This window comes from Parambassis ranga, chromosome 3, assembly GCF_900634625.1.
Source record: "Parambassis ranga chromosome 3, fParRan2.1, whole genome shotgun sequence".
Classification (NCBI taxonomy): Eukaryota; Metazoa; Chordata; class Actinopteri; family Ambassidae; genus Parambassis; species Parambassis ranga.
In genome coordinates this window covers 21106615-21127951 of record NC_041024.1, presented here as the reverse complement: position 1 = coordinate 21127951, position 21337 = coordinate 21106615, and the positions used below count along the sequence as shown (strand labels likewise).

The 21337-nt window shown below is 40.7% G+C and overlaps 2 protein-coding genes across 5 annotated transcripts; one reads left to right on the top strand and one right to left on the bottom strand.

Annotated features, from left to right (window-relative positions):
- Positions 1 to 422: 422 nt before the first annotated feature.
- On the bottom strand, positions 423 to 2610 carry mrps11 (mitochondrial ribosomal protein S11). Its single transcript, XM_028401955.1, has 6 exons — positions 2446 to 2610; positions 2189 to 2272; positions 2008 to 2106; positions 1543 to 1672; positions 1088 to 1153; positions 423 to 611 (listed from the first exon to the last, which is right to left on the bottom strand). The coding sequence occupies exons 1-6, from the start codon at positions 2520 to 2522 to the stop codon at positions 504 to 506; spliced, it is 564 nt and encodes a 187-aa protein (XP_028257756.1). The 5' UTR covers positions 2523 to 2610; the 3' UTR covers positions 423 to 503.
- A 494-nt stretch (positions 2611 to 3104) lies between these two features.
- Positions 3105 to 6322, top strand: mrpl46 (mitochondrial ribosomal protein L46). 4 transcript variants are annotated; one of them, XM_028402137.1, is made up of 4 exons: positions 3105 to 3365; positions 3804 to 4005; positions 4418 to 4588; positions 5958 to 6322. In XM_028402137.1, exons 1-4 carry the CDS (start codon positions 3105 to 3107, stop codon positions 6194 to 6196), a joined length of 873 nt encoding a protein of 290 aa, XP_028257938.1. In that variant the 3' UTR covers positions 6197 to 6322. The 4 variants fall into 4 exon arrangements, with proteins under 4 accessions (XP_028257938.1, XP_028257937.1, XP_028257936.1 ...); XM_028402136.1 differs by having other exon boundaries at positions 5955 to 6322; XM_028402135.1 differs by having other exon boundaries at positions 4418 to 4597.
- Positions 6323 to 21337: the final 15015 nt, after the last annotated feature.

Below are 21337 nucleotides of genomic sequence, written 5' to 3'. Positions count from 1 at the left end.
CATGTTTTACAATGTAAGTAGAGGGTGTATGTACACTCATCTCGTTTCCCACTTCTCTTATTGGTCTGTAGTCATGTTCTTCAGAGCTTTACACTGCTGTGTTTATACCACGTTATACAGATGTTTGGCTGTCTTATGTGCTGAAAGAATAAACAGAACTTTGTTCATAAAGGAAGGGTGATCTGCTTCATCTGTTCACCTATGATTTGTGGGCCTGTGGCTACCAGCTGTGTACAGAGCTTTTTTCTCTCCACATGCAGAGCAGCTTCTCTGCTGTATGTAACCATCAGTCTACTAACAGACATCGGAAAGGCCTGCAGTAAGACTGAAGGTTTATTCATGTGTCAACAATGGCCTGTGGCCTGCGACACCTGTTGTCTACTCATTAATTACCCCATCTGCAATTACTTCCTCAGAGCTAGTAAAGATACACAACAAAACTATTTATTAGCATATTTGAACACATTTTCCCTCCTGTTGCCGTGCATTCTGGCACTCTGAGCTCACATCCGTCTGGCTTTGCGTGGGCGGCATCCATTGTGTGGCACGGGGGTGTTGTCAGTGATCGATACCACCTGCAGGCCTCCCATTGTCAGGCCTTGGATTGCAGGCTGCAAAACAGAGCGAAAAAAGATTCCTTCATTAGGAAAGCTAATAAGAACAGATTTAAGGTGCGGCTCTTTAAACAGCCTTAAATTATCATCATTATGGAAAGTCTGGAATTAATTGGAGGGCTGTTTCTTTGTGTAGTAATATGTGTGTGCTGAAGGCCCACTCTAAGATTAAAAAGCAGGGTCAGTGTACCTCATCTGTCATATAAATAATACTGTATGAGACCAATTTGCATGAAGTCTGATGAATCGAGGTGCATGAGTTTTAATAAGACCTGAAAGACTGAGTCATATACTGTACTGAATATTCAATCCTGGAGTCATTTATCATGTCAAAATAACCAAACCTTCTATTTTAGGAAAAAACACTTTACATGCTTCAAAACAAATGAATACAAGATACTGAACATATACTGTATTTATAAAGGTAATAACATTCAAGATGTGTAATGTAATAAAATACAAGAGATACTCACCTGACGTCCAGGGCCAGGACCTTTGACCACCACACGGACAAACGTAACTCCCTTTGCTGTTGATTTCTGTTCAGACACACAGGAAGCTTGAGTTTACTTCAGAAGCTGTATGACCTTCTCTCTGTTAGCCGGCGGCTTTCATAAATCAGATTAATATGAATTCTAAATGAGCTTTTTAACACTGCTCCACTCCAGTTGTTACAGAAGGCAGTTTATTTACAACAAACATTTAGTATTCATGAATTAAGTGTTGCTACACAGAGTGGAGGAACTGCCTAATTTACTACTTTGATTTAATAACTTTCTGCAGACACAATGAGGTGGCAGCTTAGTGGTCAGAAAAGCTTTTCAATATCTAATCCAACAGTGCATAGCTCCGTGTTCTTGATTAAAACACTGGCTTGTTACCTGACAAAAAAACTATTAGCAACAAGTAACATTTTCAGAGAACTTACCGAAGCAGCTGAGATGCCTGCAGTCTGAGCAGCTATGGGCGTCGACTTTTTGATGTTCTTGAAGCCTTCTGTGCCGCACGACGTCCTCACCATGGAATGTCCTTCACTGTCTGTCAGGTGGATGTGTGTGCTGGTACACATATGATATGTTTATTTCCATGTTTAGATAGCAAATAAACAGCAAATCATATCAGTAAATTGATTTTAATGTTTCTACTGTTAATTAATTGCATCCATTTCTACTTAAATAGTTATTGTAGTTCTAGTCTCTTCCCTAAACACACATTTCATAGCTCCTTAACAAAACCAGATCCATATGGAATGAAATAATAAAAGAAAAACATATATACATATAAATATACTTTTAGACCTTTTCTGAGACATTTTAATTGACCACGAAACACAAATCTGAGGCTATAAGCACAAAAAGAGTAGGAATTGGCTTTATCATCAGTTTCTACTTACTTGTTGTAAGTGGCTTTTATGTGAATGATTGGTAACTCCTCAAACTTCTTTCCACCCCATCTCAGAGCACTATCCTGACCAGGCATTGGCGGAAAAAGGCTGAAACATTAAAGCTGAGTTAATCATGTGATTTTTAAGGGAAAAAGGGAAGATGTCAGGCAAATATGTCCAGATTTCTGACCTGAACGTTTTTCGGGAGCCCGCACTGGATGCTTCAGCCTCCTGCTGTCCGACAGCACTGCTACATAATGTTCTGCTGGCATATCTGTTTACAGGTAGTTAATCTGCATAAGTGAGTCTGGATAGCTAAACAGGGTTTGTTGCCATTATTGTTATACCAGCTGGACACATGCAGCATCAAAACAAGCTGACTTTATCAGAGCTAGCCGTTAGCAAACAGGAACGCTCTTAATCAATACAAATACAAAACAAACTTACAGAGAAATTCCATTTGCATCAATGGGGACCGCGAGCTGTCGACACACTATACGCACGGAATTAACTAATTTATACATTTTTAATACGTTTATACGTACAATGCAAGCTAGACATCACACATGCGACAAATGTGACATTGGAGGTGCTGCTTTGGATCTGCTAATCAAGAGCAGACCCGCAATATTTTGAGGGGTGGAAGTCATACAAATATTACCATTTTTGAGTTATATAACTAAATTACTTTTGTAAATAGAAAGTCAACAGGAATTATTTGAATTGATATATAAAAGGCATTTATTCAGTCTTTACAATTACATAATTTATTGTTTTATTAAAGGAGTCTAATAAAGCCCACCCCTTCCCTCTTGGCAAAATAGATTCTTCTTAACTCTGCACTGAATTGTGGGTAGTCAGTAGACAGTGTTGCGTTCACGAAATACGAAAATGATAGAAAACGTGAACGATAACTTAAAACACCCTCTCGGAAGCGCTCAAACAATAAACGATTTACCTCACCCCGCAAAACACAAATATGAAATTTTACTTAAGACACTAGTGTAAACCAATTGCTCTCAAAAATTACACTTCCTGACAGTACATGTGAAGTGCCCGACCTCAAGTTCTTTTAATCGTATATACAGTGAATGTAGCACAACAAGATGGCTGCGCCCTGTAGAAGGATGGCGAATCGATCTCTGCTGCAGTTTTTCTCACATTTTAGCAGGACAGCGGTCAGGAACACCGGGTTCCGCGAGTTTTCCAGCAATAGTGTTTGTCGAGCAAGTCTTCAGACCAAAACTGTAACGGAAACAGCGACGTCTCCATGGACGTTGGTTGCGGCAGTGTGTCTGCAGAGGCTCCCGGTCATTTCAGCGGACTTACACCCGCTTGAGCAGGAGTTCAAAGAAATGATGCTCCAGGTGAGTGCAGTAGGTGGATGAAAAGGCATAAGCTACTCAACTGGGAAAGCACACAATATGTTGCCTTTCGTCTACAATAGAGTACATTTATTGACAAAATATGCCACCAATTCTGGTGCTACACAGTGACCTGAGAAGGTATGGACCCATACTCCCATTTTCCTAAACACTAAGCATTTTTGTGTGTTTTTATTTTGTTATAATGGAACAGATCTCAAGATTAGATTTTTGTATTAACTCAGTTTAAATCAAATGTGTTTTGACCGGGTTTTGGCTTTGTCAGGCATAAGTACCGTAGCCATCTTTAGGGGCCAAGAAAATTCCCAACAAGGATACACACTTTAAGATGATTACAAATTGAGATCAGGGGTTGCTGTCAGCCATGTTGCTTTATCACAATAACAAGACTAACTAAGTCCCACTTTAAATTCATTTCAGATGGAGCTGGAGAGAAGCCTTGTATCAGACCACGAGCTGCGGGTGCTGGAGGAATCAGAGAGGATGAGCCGTAAGAAAGCAGATGATTACGATTCAGATGAAGAGGGTAGCCAAGGGAACCAGGAGATCATGCTGGCTCAGGACATGGAAGACGCCTGGGAGCAGAAGCTTAAGAACTTCCAGCTAGCGCCAAGGGTCACAGGTCAGTGTAGAAAAAGGTCAAATATTTTACTACTGAGATTAAACCAGAAAACCTTAAAGTGCATAAATGAAAATATTTCCAAGTATAATCAATGTGCCTAAAGAAGTAGCTGCATGTGATATATAGTAGCATTCAGCCTTTGTGTCTAGCTGCAATCATTAATCAAGTAAAACAGAATGGAAAAGAAAATTAGATCATCCAAGAGAGTCTCCAAGAGCTGCCTTTAAATGAAATTACCAGAGGGAAGAGGCTTTAATGCGTTTTTTTGACATTCAGAAATCTATTTGCTCCAGAACTTTCAATTTACATTTTACTCCCTGTGACATTTCAAAAGTCAGTGTAAATTTTGCAGCCACCAGCATAGTTGTTGTGGTGAAGCCACTGATGGTTCTGTCTCCTGTCTCTTGTTTAGCCGACATAGATAAGGACTTGACCTCTGCGCAGCGCTGCCTGGCCGACTCGCTGTTTCTTTTGGCTGAGCAGCAGGTGGGCAGAGAGAAGCTGTGGCTGCTGCCTCAGACTCAGTGGCAGGAAGGAGAGACGCTGCGACAGACAGCTGAGAGAGCCCTCGCCTCCCTGCCAGGTAACACAGGTTTGTAATCCTGATAAAAAGCTGCTGAGCACAGACATTAGTTTGTGTGTTAATAGCTTTTCAAGGCAGGGATCTCTCATAAACCAACCACAGGCATATGTTAATTGAGGCAGTTTTTTGCAAAAATCCAAAGGATGTGATGCTTAGTTGCTTGCTGTTGGTATTTGAACGTAACTGCATCAGTATGACATCTGAGACTACAAGTATAAGATCATCCGGTTGTCTGTCTTAATCTTCATTACATATCGCTGTCACATATGTAATAAATGCGTCGGAATGTATTCACAATTTGCAAAACACTTGCACTCTACTTGAACCTAGTCCACATTGATTGTGATCTCAGCCTTCTGCAAGACCAATATTATTATACAAAGGTGAACAAATATGTAAGCAAAATGGTTATTTTTTATATATATATATGTATGTATGTATATATATATATGTGTGTGTGTATATATATATATATATATATATATATATATATATATATATACACACACACACACATATATTTAACTCTGAACTTACTGGGTGAGTATTTGTTATTTCTTCATTTGCTGCATTCTTGCTATTGTTATAACGACAGTTTTATCTGAAGCATCGTTGCAGTTTTCTGGTCTTATCTAAAATACAAGTGTGATGCTTAGATTACAGTCATCTGCATTATCCACTCTGCCTGCACCCCCCATGCATTTACACTTATGATCATAGCTGAACTGTTCTCTTCGCTGACATCATCCGTAGAGTCCAATCTATTTCTTAAAGAAATAATATGCAGATGACGGGGCTGAAGAGGGTCAAAGGGTCAAAGCATACACTTGATGGCACAGATGTTTTCAGTGGCTCACTAATGTTCCCTCAAATCAAAGTTATTCATTTTAAAACTGGCAGATTTTATTTTGCAATGGAATGAAGCATCTAAGCCTTAAAGCATTTTCTATGAAATGCCACTGACTCACTATGCGTAACCATTTTACAACATTGCTCATGAACTAATAATGTGCCACCTCCATCAATCACTTCCCATTAAGGCTGTCCTCTTGACATTAACGTGAGGCACTTTATTTAAAGTGTCTTACAGTTGATGCATTTTTAATATAGCTGGACTTGGTAGGAAGGGAAGGTGTAACATGGCTTTGTTGGTGCCAGCGTAACATGAGATTAGATTTAAAAGTGTGATGTTGTCAGAGCAGAGAAGAAAGAACAGGGGGCGGTACAGTACTTCTAATTGGAGCAGTCAAACTGCTTATCCAGAAGAACGCAACAAAATGCAGCTGCTGCGCCTTGAACACCTGGACTTCTTGCTCACCTTTTGTCTCCGCCTGAGTGAACTCACAGCCTGTTCTCTTACCTGCAGCAGCTGGTTTCAAGGCGACTTTCCTTGGAAATGCCCCCTGCGGAGTGTACAAGTACAAACTGCCCAAAGCTGTTCGGACGGAGAGCACAGTAGGAACAAAAGTGTTCTTCTTCAAAGCCATCCTGTCAGACAGCGCACCCCCCACAAGCCCGAGCCTTCTTTGGTTGAAGAAGAATGAACTGCAGAAATACCTGAAGCCAGCATATTCGATGAAGGTCGACCGCTTTATCATCAACATGTGACACTTAAACTCATACCAGGGGACACTGAGTTATATTTATGACACGTGCAAAATGATCTTTTCTGTCATCGTCTGTCAGAAATATCTGTGTTTCATTATGGGAATTAAATTGTTTAAAAGTTTAAAAGTCTATGCCAGTTTATGTACAGCATCTGCAACTTCCAGATTAAAAACTAATCTAAACTAAAAGTCTTAAGTTTTATTCCTTATGAGCAAATGAATATTAAAATAGAGAAAATACAGTAATGTCAGGTCTACCCACAATGCCCTCCACTAAGCAATAAGAAATACAGTATTGGTTTCATTTTTTATTTGAGTTTAATATTTAAATTCACATCAGATTGTCCTCTCTATGCTGTGTTCATCATTATCCAGACTAACCACAGCGAGATTACTTTTGTAGTTACACAGCTGCTCCTGTGAATGATAACATTTATTAAGACTTCATTTAACTACTGCCAGTTATGACTTCATCTGGTCCAGTGATTAGGTTTTAAATATCCCAATGTGATTATAATATTATTCTTTTCATTTTTAATGTATAACTATCACTGCACCCCCGTCACCCACTACTCATATTCTTAGTAGAAATTGTACTTTGCTGCGCTTTTTTGGATCAAAACTAAATTGTGGAAGTGGCCATTTTACTACATATTTGTCGCAGCTATCAATAATTCAGTTCTTCAGATCCACATTGGCGGTCCTCCTAGGACAAATTTCACACTTTCAGTTCACATTATGTTTCAGATATCTATAATTTATACTTGGATATTCAGAAAGAACTCTCTGTATATATCTGCCATAGAAATCATATTAGTCAGAATTCCTAGTGTGGATACCTAAAATTACATTTTTACTAGAATTTTAGTGATTTTAATTGTCATTCTGATGTTGTTGCCACAATATATTAAGGGTATTGACAATTGTATTACAGATTTTCCATTTGCAAATCTGACATTAACATTGAATTATAGATAGCTGAAATTGGAGTTTCCCTAGATAAGAATTCTATTGCCGAGTCTGGATATCAAAAATGAAAAAACTGGAACTGACTTCAGCCCAGAAAGCGTAATGCTGCTAATATCTGAAATGTCTCTTTTAACTATAGGTAGAATTGAATTATGAATTAATATGCAATGTGAATTCATTCTAGCTGTTAAATGTTAAAAGAGCTGTCTGTAAACCTGGCCATCACAGAGATGGATGTGGAGAGTTGGGTGCTGTTGAGACTGTTTGGAAAGAATGACATCATAATGTGGTCTGTTGGTACATTTGGTGCAGAATGTGGAGAGTTTGAGCTCTGTCTAAACAGTTTGTAGCTCCCAGTGAGACACCAGCCTGCATCCTGGCTGCTGGTAGCCTTGTTTGTCCAGGCTCAACCCACAGAGCCTGTATACTTTCTGTGTTCTCTGTAGCTTTTTGTCTGCTGTAGTGCTGTAGAGACATGTGACTAGAAAACAAATATCAATAGAGCATGAGTAACATTTCAGTAACGTTACTCAAATTAGGCTAATTTTTTTTCATGTAAAAGGCCTGGAGCTTCTCCAGTTTGTGACTCCTCATTGTTTTAGGAGAGAAATTTTAGTCCAAAATTTTTAATCCTCTCTGAAGAACAATACATATTCTTAGCTGTAAAAAAATTTAGTTAGGTGACGCTCAGTTTTATTTATAGTGCAATAAAACCAAGCCAATCCTATTACACTTTGCATTTGAAGAGGATACAGGAGACAGCACTTATACAGAGCAACAAAAACATACAGTCAACCCCATTACGAACAATATGCAAAATGAAATCTGTACTAGTGGTTTCATACAGTACCTGTCAGTCATTGTGTTATATAACAAGGGTCACCATGAACCTGTAATGCAGCCATGGCAGAACACTTCAACAGTCCTGCTATTGGCTGACTCATGCTGCCTTCAATTCAGCCTGGAGGTTGGAAATTTCCAACTTTACCTTTCAGAATTCTGAGCTCAATGTTTTTCTTATGAAGCTAATATAAATATCAGCCACAAAATTCTGCACATTTGTATCATCAGTCTAATTTGATACAACTACAGTAAGTGATATTTGCACAGATCAGTGAGCATACATGTTTCAGGTGTGTTATTTACAGCCTAATTAAAGAAACAACTCCCTCAGAAGTAGGATGTTTGCAAATTCTGATCTAAGCCTCAGTATTTGAGTGGGAGTCTCTTTTTTTGGGTTGAGAAATGAAAACTGAACCTTGAATGTTACTGCTGCAGCTTTGAGTGCATATTTAATGTGGGCCTGGCAGGCCCTGCAGGAGATAAACTGTTGAGCTTCAGCAGCAGTATGCTTCTGTTTATCCAACAATAGATGGCAGTGTTAGCACACCGACCGCAAAGGCTACAGTGTAATTAGGCCTGTGTAGTGACCTCAGAGGGGGACTGCAGAGAGAGTTTTTCTGATCAGCTTGGCTTCCTCTTACACATACTGAAAATATCCATCATAGAAAGCTAATGTTCCTTTGGAATAGCGACGATAATTCGTCTTAGGTAAGAGCATTCTGATGTTCCAGGCCCATTCTCTGCCTGCAATCAGCCTGTTCTTTCTATTTATGTCTGCTATAGGGCGAGAATTATTAATGTTGTAGAGACTGGCATTAGATTTTTCCATCTTTATTTTTCTGGGACCATCGAAAGCTGGCAGCCCATCCTGTTTGTGAGCTTAGCAATGTCATCCCTGCTCTGTCAGTTCAGATGTGAGATTTGAAGGTCAGCATGAGCTAAACACAGCCACGTCTGTTCAACTGTTGGACGATTTGGTATGCATTCACAACCGGGGCTAACAATAGCCTACCGCTGCCCTCAGTCCAGCTGTAGTACCTGATGTCAGGTTGAGATAATCACAGCTACAAAAGGAGAAACAGTGGCTGCTTTCATCTCCAGAGGGAGTCTGATGAAAGCTACTTTTGTCTGTTTGTAGTGAAAGGCCCTTAAAGGGAAGAGAACTGGCCTGTGAGCCAAAGGTTGTCAGTTTAAATCCTTACACCATCATAGAGTTGTAAGTGACCAAATGAGGTTTTGCCTTTCCAGAGAGAGAGAGAGAGAGAACAATGTCAGTGTGCCCTTGAGGAAGGTGCTGAACCTCCACTTGTTCTTGTGCTCAGTGGATAACAGAGGAGCGCCTTAGTTGCTGTGCAGCATATGGTGTGAATAGGCAGTGATTCCAGGACACAATAAAAGATTAAAAATGGAACTGTGCAAAAAATATGGGAAAGATGTTACAGCTATACATATTTTTTTTATCATTTCTTCAATTGGTTTGGAGCAAATCTCAGAAATATACATAAAGTTTTCATTGAAAATGTAAAGATTTTTTCACACAACAGGACTAAAGGTCAGCTCTCATTTAATGCTACTTCCTTTTTTAATGTATCTCCTCAAATTGCCCACAATTATTGAAAACAAAGAATAAATCTCACAAGCACAACATACATATACAAAACCGTGTCACACTATGAATAGAAACAACCTTCAGCTACTGAACAAATACAGGGATTTCTCCCGCTGTCATCACAAACCTTCTACAACCTTCTGTAGTTTTATTTTTGTCAGCCCTGACAACCTTATGCTATGATTGCTTTATTTTGGTGAAGTGCTTCATGCCTGCTGCACCTCTACGTCCCTTTCCACTCACCGATGGGGGTTAGGCAATAAAACAGAACACAAGTTAAGACCAGGCCTTAAAAATCAGGGTAAGGTTGTAGGTTGTCATGCTGGCTGTCACTTAAATGAGGGTCAGTTTGCACAAAATGATACATTAAATAGTGTCCACATTTCACTCTATTCAACATTATGTGATTATTTAATGTTGTGGGATGAGTGAGACTGGGTTGGACCACAGAATGTGTATGTGTGCAGTGGAGCTTGTTGTTGGCTGCTCCTGAAGACCTATGAAAATTGTGTATTTAGACCTTCATCAGGTTGATCACTATAGACTGTGATGCAAGTCTAAAAAAAAGACAACCGGCAGTTACAAAAATAAACATTCAGTCAAAACGGTAATAAAAACAAAACAATGACCTGTTCTCTGAATCAGAGACATCCTGTGACCTGCTATTCTCATGGTCGTTCTGTAAACATCAGAGAGAGAGAAATAAGTAAGAGGAAAGCTGGACATTCAGTCAGTACCATGAAATAATGGATCATACTTCGGCCTGATGACGGGAGAGGAAGAAGAGAAGAGGAGAGGAGGTGGGGGATAGAGATGGTGGTGGTGGAGGAGGAGGTGGGGCAACTGCTCGGTGGATCATGTTTGTGTCCCCCCTGCAGTGTCGGCCTATAGCAGCTGAGCTATGATACACTTTCAAGACTAAGTGTTGTTAGTCTTATTCTACCTGTGGTTGGATGACTATTATTCAATAAAATGGTTTCAGCTTCTGACCATTTGCTTCAAAGGTTTGAGTGTTTTAGCAATAGTGGGAAAGAAAACTGCATGAACCCCTTTTAAGATAAGATAAGATAAGATATCACTTTATTGATCCCCGGAGAGAAATTAAGTGAATTAAAAAGTCTGTCCATCTTCAGCTTAGCTGCCAATAACATCAAAAAATGTAGCTAAAGTCACAAGTCACTTAAAATACTGATGTTCTTAGTGATCACATTGTCTGTGAATGTCTTATTTATTTTGATGACATGAAAAGCTGAAGGACAAAATGTACAAGTCCAGCTGTAGGACCAGGGACTCATTAGAGGACCACAACGTGCATATTTCTTCTAGAGAAGACAGAAGGGTTAAAGCAGTCCTCAAGTCAATCCCCGGAAGGTTTCAGCACTAACATAAAGGGACACCAGCACTTTGCTCTATTTTTCTGCTTTTAATACTGTGAGTCATAGAAGCAAATGAAATGTCTTGAATGGTGTAACATGTTAGGGTGTGTAAGGAGTTTCGGTGACTCATTGCCACCCAGAGACTTTCCAGACTGCAGCCGAATTTGCCGGCACAAAACAAAGCGAGTCCTTCCAGCTGTATTGCATTGGACTGGGTTTAGCTTTTAGCCGAGAACGAGTTGCTGCTGTTTGATGGGGTCATGATGACTCTGTGGTGATCCTGCTGACAGCTGGAGAGCTGACTGGCACAGAGGCGGTTGGTACGCAACTGCTCATCTTACCACACAATCCTGAGCACATTCACGTTGTCCTTTATTTCAGAGATATTTGTGACACAGCTGTGATCTACATTCGAGTGAAAAAGAGCAGTGAGTGTAATAATGAAACAACTTGAATGCTGCGTTTAGACTGCAAGAAGTCTTTCCTGCACATACTCTTAAAACCAGGTGTTAGTGTGTCTTAGTGGCTTTTTCTGTGCAGTGTAAATGGGACTTTACCACCCACCTCAGTGGTGTTTTTTAGTCAAACCTTACCATCGCCTGTCCTTTTATTTCATCTTCTAACTTTTTTTTTTTTTTAAATCTTATCTTTCTAAGCTCATAACCAAACCTAACCACACCTTAAAGTTCAGTGCTGTTGAAGGCTGTCTGACTGCCGAGTGTCTGCCTTGACTCCCTGTCATGTCTGCACACAGCTGTGTTATTCCATCACTGTCCCTGTATTTGCACTGGGATTATTAGGAGTAATAACATCATGATAGATTCAAAGGGCTGAATCTGCATGTCACATGTTCACTTTTCATCCTCCTGAATTCATTAGTTTTTTTTTTTTTGCATTTTATCTTGTACGTGTATGTCTCAGGTCAGTCATTATCAATGTTTTAAGATCCTTTATTTCTTCTTCCAAGGTGTCAGTAAAAAGCAGGTCGAGAAAACTGAAGCATGAAAACTGAACATTTATTTATTTATTTTAAATAACATCATCTAATGCCGTGCTCCGCTACCCCTTGCAGCCTTTTCTTTTAATCACTTTGACCATTTGAGCCATACCCACGTGATTCAGGTGGATCTGGCATAGGAGCTGCTGTCCTATCTCATCAAAGTTCTGTGGACCAGAATCTTAGCACATGTGCATTCTACTCTTGGTATCAACTACTACTTTACAAAACTATTACATGCTGCTCATCTTCCAGCAATGGAGTATGGATAGTATTTGTTCAGAAACCAACCCGGCCCCCTTCTGCGTGGTTGGGGCAGTCACCTGGGACATTGAGATGGAGGTTGCTCTGCATGCCCAATCAGCTCCCAGTGATGGCCCAGAAAATAGTCTTTTCATCTCTGACTACCACCACCCCCACCCTCACCAGTGGGGACGCTCATCCAGACTCACCTGTCATCCCAGAATCAGGTGCACTGTTTTGTTCCTCTCCCCCAAACTCCCCTCAGAGGCTCAGAGGACCACAGATCTGTTGGATACCCATGTCTTTTGACTCCATGGCATTCCAGTGCTTTGGAGCATTGGCCCCACTCTGTCAACAGGTTACCACCCCCAGTCAAAGACCCAGACAGAGCAGGCCTTGAGCCAGCCCTCGGGTGTGTCTCAGCTCCCAGCTGGTGTGACTAGAATCCAACCACAGTTCACTCATCTGCTTGGCCACGGGTATGATTCCCCCCCTTTTTTGTAGCTTTTGGTTTTCAATCTCTCCTCTTCTTAGTACACGAAGATTAAATCACCACCCTTTTGGTCTGAGCCAGCACGTTGCTGATGGCAGCACCGCCAAACACCTTCATACCGATGCCTCTCTCCCTGAGACCTTCTCCTTTAGGTACAATCTCATAAGCTGACCCCTCACTACATTAGACCTTTTGAAATTGAGAAGGTGATTAATCCATCAGCTGTCTGTCCCAAGTTGCCCTTCTCTATGCAAATCCATTCTGGGTCTCAACCAGCTGCCACTCACCACCAGCAGCATAGCCATCCAATCTCTGCAACCCTTCCAAAGAGGACAATGTTTACTTCTTGGGTACCCCCTTTTTGGAATCTTTAATTATCATTAAAATCTTTTAACCTTCCTCCATGTCTGTGGTCTGCTTTTGGGTATAGATTTGCTGTGGTGTTTTAGTGTGATCGTTGCATCTGACCTCTACCTTTTTTTCATTTTTTTTTTAACCTTTTCTTTCAGTAGTTGCGTCTCATCTCCATTTTTTAGCACAGTGTTGCCTGAAACCAAAAGAAGCGATAACATTAAGCTTGGAGTCTAATTGTGCATCTTCACCTTTCAGGAACCCTACTTATATGATTAAATACAAGATATCTGGACAAAACCTCTCCATCGGTTTCCTGACAATGATGAGTCTGCAAATACACACAAAGTACAGTATATTGTATAGATGCATTTTTTGCATTTTAAATACATTTTAACCTTGTGAGCCTTTTAAATTAAATGTGGGTACATGTGTTTTAATCATGACGGTTGGATATTTTTGATTTGTATAAATTACAACATTTAACAATGGCTGAAAATCGACAGTGAAAAACAGTTAGGCACAAGGCGCATTAATATATGTACCCTGAGTATAAGAGATACATGGCAGGCAGCCTTGTTAAAGGTGACCCACATTACCCTAAACCACTATAACTCAGATGAGCAGCAGTTCTGTTTCGTCAAAAGCCAAAAAAAGGAAAACGTGCCTTTGTGAATCAAATCTGCTACAACTCTCTCTAACAGTAAGATCGTCCACCACTGCCCAATGCACCACCAACACAGAGCACGAGGCTCCATGTAAAGAGGAAAGAGCAATTTCTATATTTTTCCAAGAAAGCTAAACTGCACATAATATCTGGAAAACACACAATAAATGTTTTCTGTGCAATAAACAGCTGAGAATCACAAATGTTGACTGTGAATACATCACTTTATGAAACATTCCCCTCAAGTGCCAACAAATGCTATAAAACCAAGCATAACAACTACAAAACCAACCCAGTCACTTGTCAGATTCCAACACTATGCAATGCAGTGATGTAATATTATATATAGCAGGTTTACTGTACAGATCCATCATAAACAGCTGGTTTCCAGGTCAGTGATGAGATACCATGGCGTTTGTCTGCCTGATATAGCTCTTTAAAAACCTTTAATGTTATTTAAAGGTTTTATATTTTCTGTTAAAAATCCGATTAATAACCTGTTGGATAGCATAAAAGTATCTGATCTTTCAAGTAATATAAAGTTAGAAGGAAGTTTTTTCCAGAACATAAATTGAAATCTACATTTTTCTGTGAAGCTCAGCTGACTGTGGTGTGACAGCTGCTTGAACAGAGATAGAAGGGGAGCAAGGCAAAAATTAGCGTGTCCAATATATGTAGATGGTTGTATCCTCTGTGGCTTCACCCACAGAGCAGCTGTTGTCAGGCTCAGTGTTGTGTTATTCACATACAGACAACGAGTTGCAGCATCAGTGGTGCTGAGGCAGACTGGTGCAAACATTACAGTATAGCTGCAAAAATGTTTACTTCTGTTAGAGGGCTTTGGGGATTGACTCACTTTTGGAGCCAGCTACAAGTGGCCATTTAAAGAACTGCACTTTCTGAGGTAGCTTCTTGGCGTCCCCTGGGCGTCATATTAGTTTGCCATCCTTGCACTCTTACTGATGTGATAACCGATTTCCAAACTTTGTGTGTGTAGACTTTACCGTGGCATGCTGTTTGCCTTGGGAAACATTTTGGTCAATTAAATGTTCTCTCAAAGTGTCTCCTCTGCTCCACATGCTATACAGAGTCAAAATCATTCAAAATGCATTTGCTTCTCTGCCCTGGTGATTACCATGGATCTTAGGTTGACAGGTTGTGAGCCAATAGAGATATTGAGCTTAAGTTCAATCAGGAAGACCTTCTCTACTCTCTGTCTTGCAGAACACCTTTTATAACCCTCCTTCACCCCAGGCGCCGCCAGTCTCCAGACTTCAATGCCAGGCCAAGCCCTCGTCTCTTTCAGTCTCCAGCCTCTTTTCTTCACCACCACCACCAGGTCAAGACCTCGGTGGATATATTCCTCCTGCTGGCGTCTTCTCCTCCTTCCTCCTCAAAGCTCATTGTAATATCATCACATTACAGTGATGTCTAAACACCAAAGCACAATTCGTCCTTGTATGCATAATGAATCACCACGTCACTGTTCACTCTCCTGATTGAAATGGCACTAACTTCATTTCAGCACCTCAGCTCTATGCTTGTATTCTCCTGGGGAGGAAGTGTAAAAACATCTAAGGCAGTACCATGATCGGTGGTGATTCTAGAGTCTGTGGGGGCCCTAGAGAAAAATTCACAGAGGGGGCCCTAAAACCAACACTCATCATCATTATGTCATAAATAATCTGACATAAATACAAATTGTAAACATCTGTATAATTGTGTAAACCAAGTTTTTGTTCTTTCAAAACTAAATATATATATATGTGTATATATATATATGTGTATATATATATGTATATATATATATATGTATATGTGTATATATATATATATGTGTGTGTATATATATATGTGTATATATATATATGTATATATATATATATATATATATATATATGTGTGTATATATATATATATATATGTGTGTATATATATATATATATATATATATATATGAAAGTTATTAAGAAACTTCGATAATACATGTCATTGCAAACTCAGTAGCTGTAGTTTATAGTTTATCAGCCCTTGGAGGCCACCAACTGACCTGAGGCTCCGAGTAGTCACCTGCTTTGCCTGCTGGCAAGCGGTGCCTCTGTTTCTACCAATTAGTCAGCACGGTAGTCCCAGGAAAACAGATATCAAAGGAAAGGTCTCAAAAACACTGGAAAAGGTAGACAGACAAAGATGAGGAGTGCACCTGATGGCTGCTTTTCAGTCCCTGCTGCAGCTCTGGAAACACTTGCACACAAAGCAGAGGATGTTACTACACTGTCACATCCACACTGGCCTCGTTCTCACTGGGGATTTCAAACTGATTTTAAAGCTGCCACTGAATTTTTTAACCTTATTCTTGTGGACCTTTGAAGTTCAATGCACAGAGCGAGGCAGTGCCTGGCTGAGGGGCTGAGCTCCATTGGGGTGACCTGTACTAATAATAGTACACTCACTTGTGGCACTGTCGAGCACTATCAGGGGTAAAAGCCTCCATCAAATGCTGTGCTGAATCTCCTCTTCAGTCATACCCACTGTGGATTGGATTGTGCATGCAGATTGCACAACAGTATTTATTGAAATTACTATGAAAATATATAAATAGCAGCGCAGTGGAAATGGGCTGAGTGCAGCAGAGCACGCAGCTCTCCACTCTGACTCGTCAGTGTCATGTGTAGTCATAAACAAGGCCAGGCTCCAGAAGACAGCAACCATCTGTAGAAAACAGGGCAGCTCTGGAGTCAACCTGACTCAGTGAGAATAAAGGACAGCTCACATAAAAAACACAGAAACCTACCCCCCCACACTTACTCAACTGTGTGTACACACTGCAGCTTTTTTATGCAAATCTCTTATGACTGAGTGGGATGTAAGCAGACCAGTCGTTCACAGCGGCTTACTAAAATATTTGATAAAGAAGCTCATTAAGACTCTTTATATAAGACTCAATAAAGGCACAGAAACATGCAGGTAAAAAGGAGTGTGACTCTTGAGTAAGGCTTCTGGACGCCGACTGAGCTGGACCACCTTAAGCGCCTTACCCACCAGACTTCTTTAGTTCCACTTTCCCAGCATGCACTTCCGCCACTCCTGCACTGTATTTCCTACCCTTAATCATACACCGACAGCACACTTTTAGCCCTGTCCTGCTTTGCCTTTATACCCCTGCGCACACTGAACGAGACTTCTGCTGAGGGACTTTATCCTTTTTGTTAACCACTCTTTTTACCAGACAGTGCAGACACCGGCAACAATGTGTAAGGATATATGTACAGATAAACAGAACTATGGAATGCTGCTTCAGTGAAGCCAACCTAAGTCTGTTGCCAAACTGTGAATTCATTTCTTTAGCTCAGAAAATATAGTGAGGAAAATTTTGGCTGCTGGAAAATATTATCTGACTTTAAAACACACAGTAAACCATAATACAAACAATAAACTGGAGTACATGGCATATACCTTTTTTAAAACCTAAAACCTTTTAACAACTGAGGACACACGAAACAAAGACCGTAATGAGAAAATTGTACATAATGTACTCTAATGAAACCGGGATCAACTGCTTTAAAACTATGTGAGAATTAGAATGGCTACTTCCAGTCATCAGAGATGACAGCATGCACTATTAGGTAGAGTTAGTGACAAGAGTGTACACACCAGTTCACCCATTATAGCCAGTCCCTCCTACAAGAAATGGAGTAAACCTGCTTCCACCTAACACAAATGTGTTGTCAATCACTCAATTACATGTTTCAAGAAAGAGAAAGATCCAGCGGTTCAATCCAGCTGAACTATTAAATCCATGTTTAAAAGTCTTTGATAACCTGGACAAAACTCAAAGAAGTTCTCTGAAGTGTTGAAATGATTTTCAGTATTCAAGTTAAATGATTTTGTCAGAGCGCTGATAGCCCACTGGGCATAACAACACCCTGACCCTGTGTTTCTACCCCAGCAGCCTCTGAGACACGGGGCTCTCACTGAAACTCTGTTTAAAGAATGTGCAACAAACGCAGTACCTGCTGCACTGCTGAAGACTCTCCAACAGCCGGAGTGGCAGACTGGAGGAGGAGGAGGAGGAGGAGGAGGAGAAGGGTTGAGGTGTCGTACAATGTGATGGCTGGGATCTGTGAGTGAGCAGGAGGTGATGTGAGCCATCTGAACCTTTAGTCTACCATCCATCATGGCAGAGGGACACAAACAGGGGCAGACAAACAAGAGATAAACCAAAAATTGTATTTGGTAGAGACCCATTGCTCAAGCTATCTGTCCTGTAGCAGAGATTTCTTTCCATTTTCTGCTGGGAAAACATCTTCATCTCGAGCCGATGGCCAAAGAAGAGGTACCCTTAGCTCAGTCAATCCTAATATTAACCTTTGACCTAATGTTTAGTTACAAAAATTGCCAATTGTATATGTACGATTGATTATGAAACAATTTACAAGTATTAGAATTTTGCTCTAAAGGATCGAAACCAGGTTGTGGCAACATATCCTCCTTCCTTTTTTCCATCTATGGCGTCTATTATTTCACTGAAGCAGCACACAAATGCTGTTCAAAGATTTGTATTGTCCTTCCACATGATAAATCTCATGTTTAAGGACAGACCACAAGTTCTCAGTAAGATTTAATAGGAATTGTGCCAGGTTTACCAGCATTATCCAGCTTTCTTTGAAATACAGCAAAGCGGTTGGATGATTGTGACAGAACATTGCACTGAATCAAGTTCGCAGCCTGTTGAATGCTGCTGACATGTGTGTTCCAGAATCTGTCCTTTGGTTTGGAAGGGTTCTCAGTCCTACACCTCCATAATAAGAGCAGCCCGTACCAGGATCCCTGCTTCGCCTTGAAACACTTCTCTCCTTGTGTTCTTTTCACACTTCATCTGGTGAGTCCCATTCAGCTATTGTCATGTCTGGAACATGACAATAGCTGGCATGGCCATGACTTCACACCCCTGCCAGTGCACCTCTTAATTCTGAAAGTGTTGTTTATAAAAGAGAAGAGGAGAGAGAATATAATTTTCTGACCCTGTTTAAGATGATACCCTGGATTACACATATGTTGTCTGCCAGTTTAAAATGTAAATTGGTACGTTACAGTCTGTTGCAAACAGCTAAAGAGTAAGACTATCGAAACAATACAAGGACACAATAAATCTAAGTGGTCCCCATGTTTTTGCGTTGTAAATTGCATGTGATGAACGATGTAGTCCACAAATCGGCCCCTTGGGCTCCATCAGAAGGGGTATGACTCACTCTGTACCCAGCTCATAGTTCCAGGCAGGTTGCAGTTCTGGAATATGGAGACACTTGAAGATAATGTGTTCCTCGTAGCAACATTTATTTTCTTTCACATCTTTTGCAGTAAATTTGTACCTTTTCCTCTCATTTCCTGTCACCTTGATGACTACTGACAACCAAACATTTGATTTTCTGGTTGTCACGCATTTTAACTGTTTAAAAAAGGACTGCATCAATTTTATTATTTTAGATGTTTCAGTGTCAGGGAAAGCTGCCTTATAATCAGGCACAAGCTAACTCATATTAAATGGGGGAGAAAATATCAGGCTCTTTATTAAAAAGGATGCAAGAGATAGTCAGGGACGACAAGAACACTGTATCTGAAAAAGCCTTGACAACAGGACAGCCTTTCAATCAGTCAGCTTTTTAAACATGTGGCCTAACTACAATTCTCCAGGTGCTTCAAAGCAGAGAATGCTGGGAAATGAGGGACATTTTAATACAACTATAAAAATTCTGTACAAGAAGAAGCTGCATTGTCTGGATTTACTGTATTTATCAGGTGGTTATAAGTTAGTCCATAATGAGTGAATGAATGAATGAATGAATGGAGCTGTAGCCCAAACAGGTAAGAGAGCCCCTACAGAGATAGAGTATCTGAGTACTCTGGCTGACATCGAGGGAGGCTCTCCAGTTGAGCCAGTTGCAATCTGAACTCACTAATCAGCATCCATTATCAGAAATCACCTTAGTTGTAAGAAAAAGATGAAAAGGGATTAATTTTTTTATATCACTTCTCATTAAAATAGTGAAAAATTAAACCAAATGTGCCTTAAAAAAGACATTTAGTTTCATTATCTTCCATCAACAGAGGACTGACCTTATGAGCAACCTGTTGGTGATTTTGGCATAGATAGGAAGAATGATAGCTCTCCTAAAAAATAAAATCACTTTTTTGGTGGGCGCTGTTTTAGCAAATGACATAGCATAAAACATTCTCGTTCTCTTTTGAAATGTCAGCTTCCCTGTGATTGGCTGCTCCTCCCTAATTGTTTCCACCTGTGTCTCATTACCCACATGTTGTGCCCCTCTCCAAGTGTCACCCTGTTACGTTCCCTGTGACATCTCTCTGTGTGTGTGCACCTCGTCTCCTGGTGGCTCTCAGGTTTGTGATTTTAGAACCAGTCTAGTCTGTGAATTTCTGTCAGGTCATTTTATTCTTTCAGTTTCTCATTGAAGATCAAATTTTGCTTTGCTCACTTCTCACATAAATGTGAAAATACAGCCTTACATCATTCTTCATTGAGTTTTTTTCTGGCCCATATTTCTTCTATAAAGTGCAGTTTTTTAAAATGGCTAAGTATAATATTGAAAAATGTAAATGTGTGAATATGAATTTACGAGCGATAATTTATATGCGACAGAGTTAGTGCTGTGATTCTGTGCCTTTAGTCAGAGTAATGCATTAAATCATCAGATGAAATGTTTCATATTTCACTTTTGGCGCTTCCTGCTTTGTGTAAGTCCAGCTCGAGTGAGCGTGCATGTGTTAGCAGAGAGGGAGAGATTGTGTGCTGTGTAGTCGGGATGGAACAGTTGGAGATGGCAGACGCTCCTCCTGCTTCCCCCTGTCCCAGTCTCCTCACTGCAGGAGGAAGCTGTAGTCCTCCACACCTCCGTCTATCCTTCCTTCTCACCCTCCTCCATCCAAATCTGTGTCTCTATCAGTCATCACTAATATTGTCTGTTCTCCTTGCATGTCATTTATCTTTTATGTATACGTTCGAGCAGCTGTTACAACTGAATGTGAGATACGGCTTCATATTTTTTTTCCCTGTTTCTTTTTCTCCATAGATCCATTTAACTCGGCTCCCTCCCTTCTTCCTCTGGGCCTCACCCCCTCCAACACATGCAGAGATCCGTTCAAACTGTGTCTGGCAGGCAGACCTCCGGCCTGGAGGGCGAGTCCTCCTTCCCTCTTCCGAGTGTCTGGATGTGCGACCTCCTTTATATCGCCCAGATCCTTCCCCCTTTCCCTGGGAGCCGTCAATCCAAAACAGACTGTTCAGTGGGTTTGCTGGTGTGGGGCGGGGGGTGGAGGATGGATGGATGGATGGATGACAAATATGGTGTTGAGAGTGGAGGCGGGGTGAGCAAAAGGAGAGTGGGAATGGACAGCAGGAGGTTTAAGGTCAGATCCTGCTGTGTGCTAAGATGGCATTGTGTCAGGGTGGATGACCCCTCCGCTGACTCTGACTTCCTCCATCAGCATCAACCCCCTCACAGGGGCCCATCTTCCTCCTCTTTCCTTATCCTGTGGTCTGTCTGATTGGCTGCTGGGGTTAGCGGGTCACCAG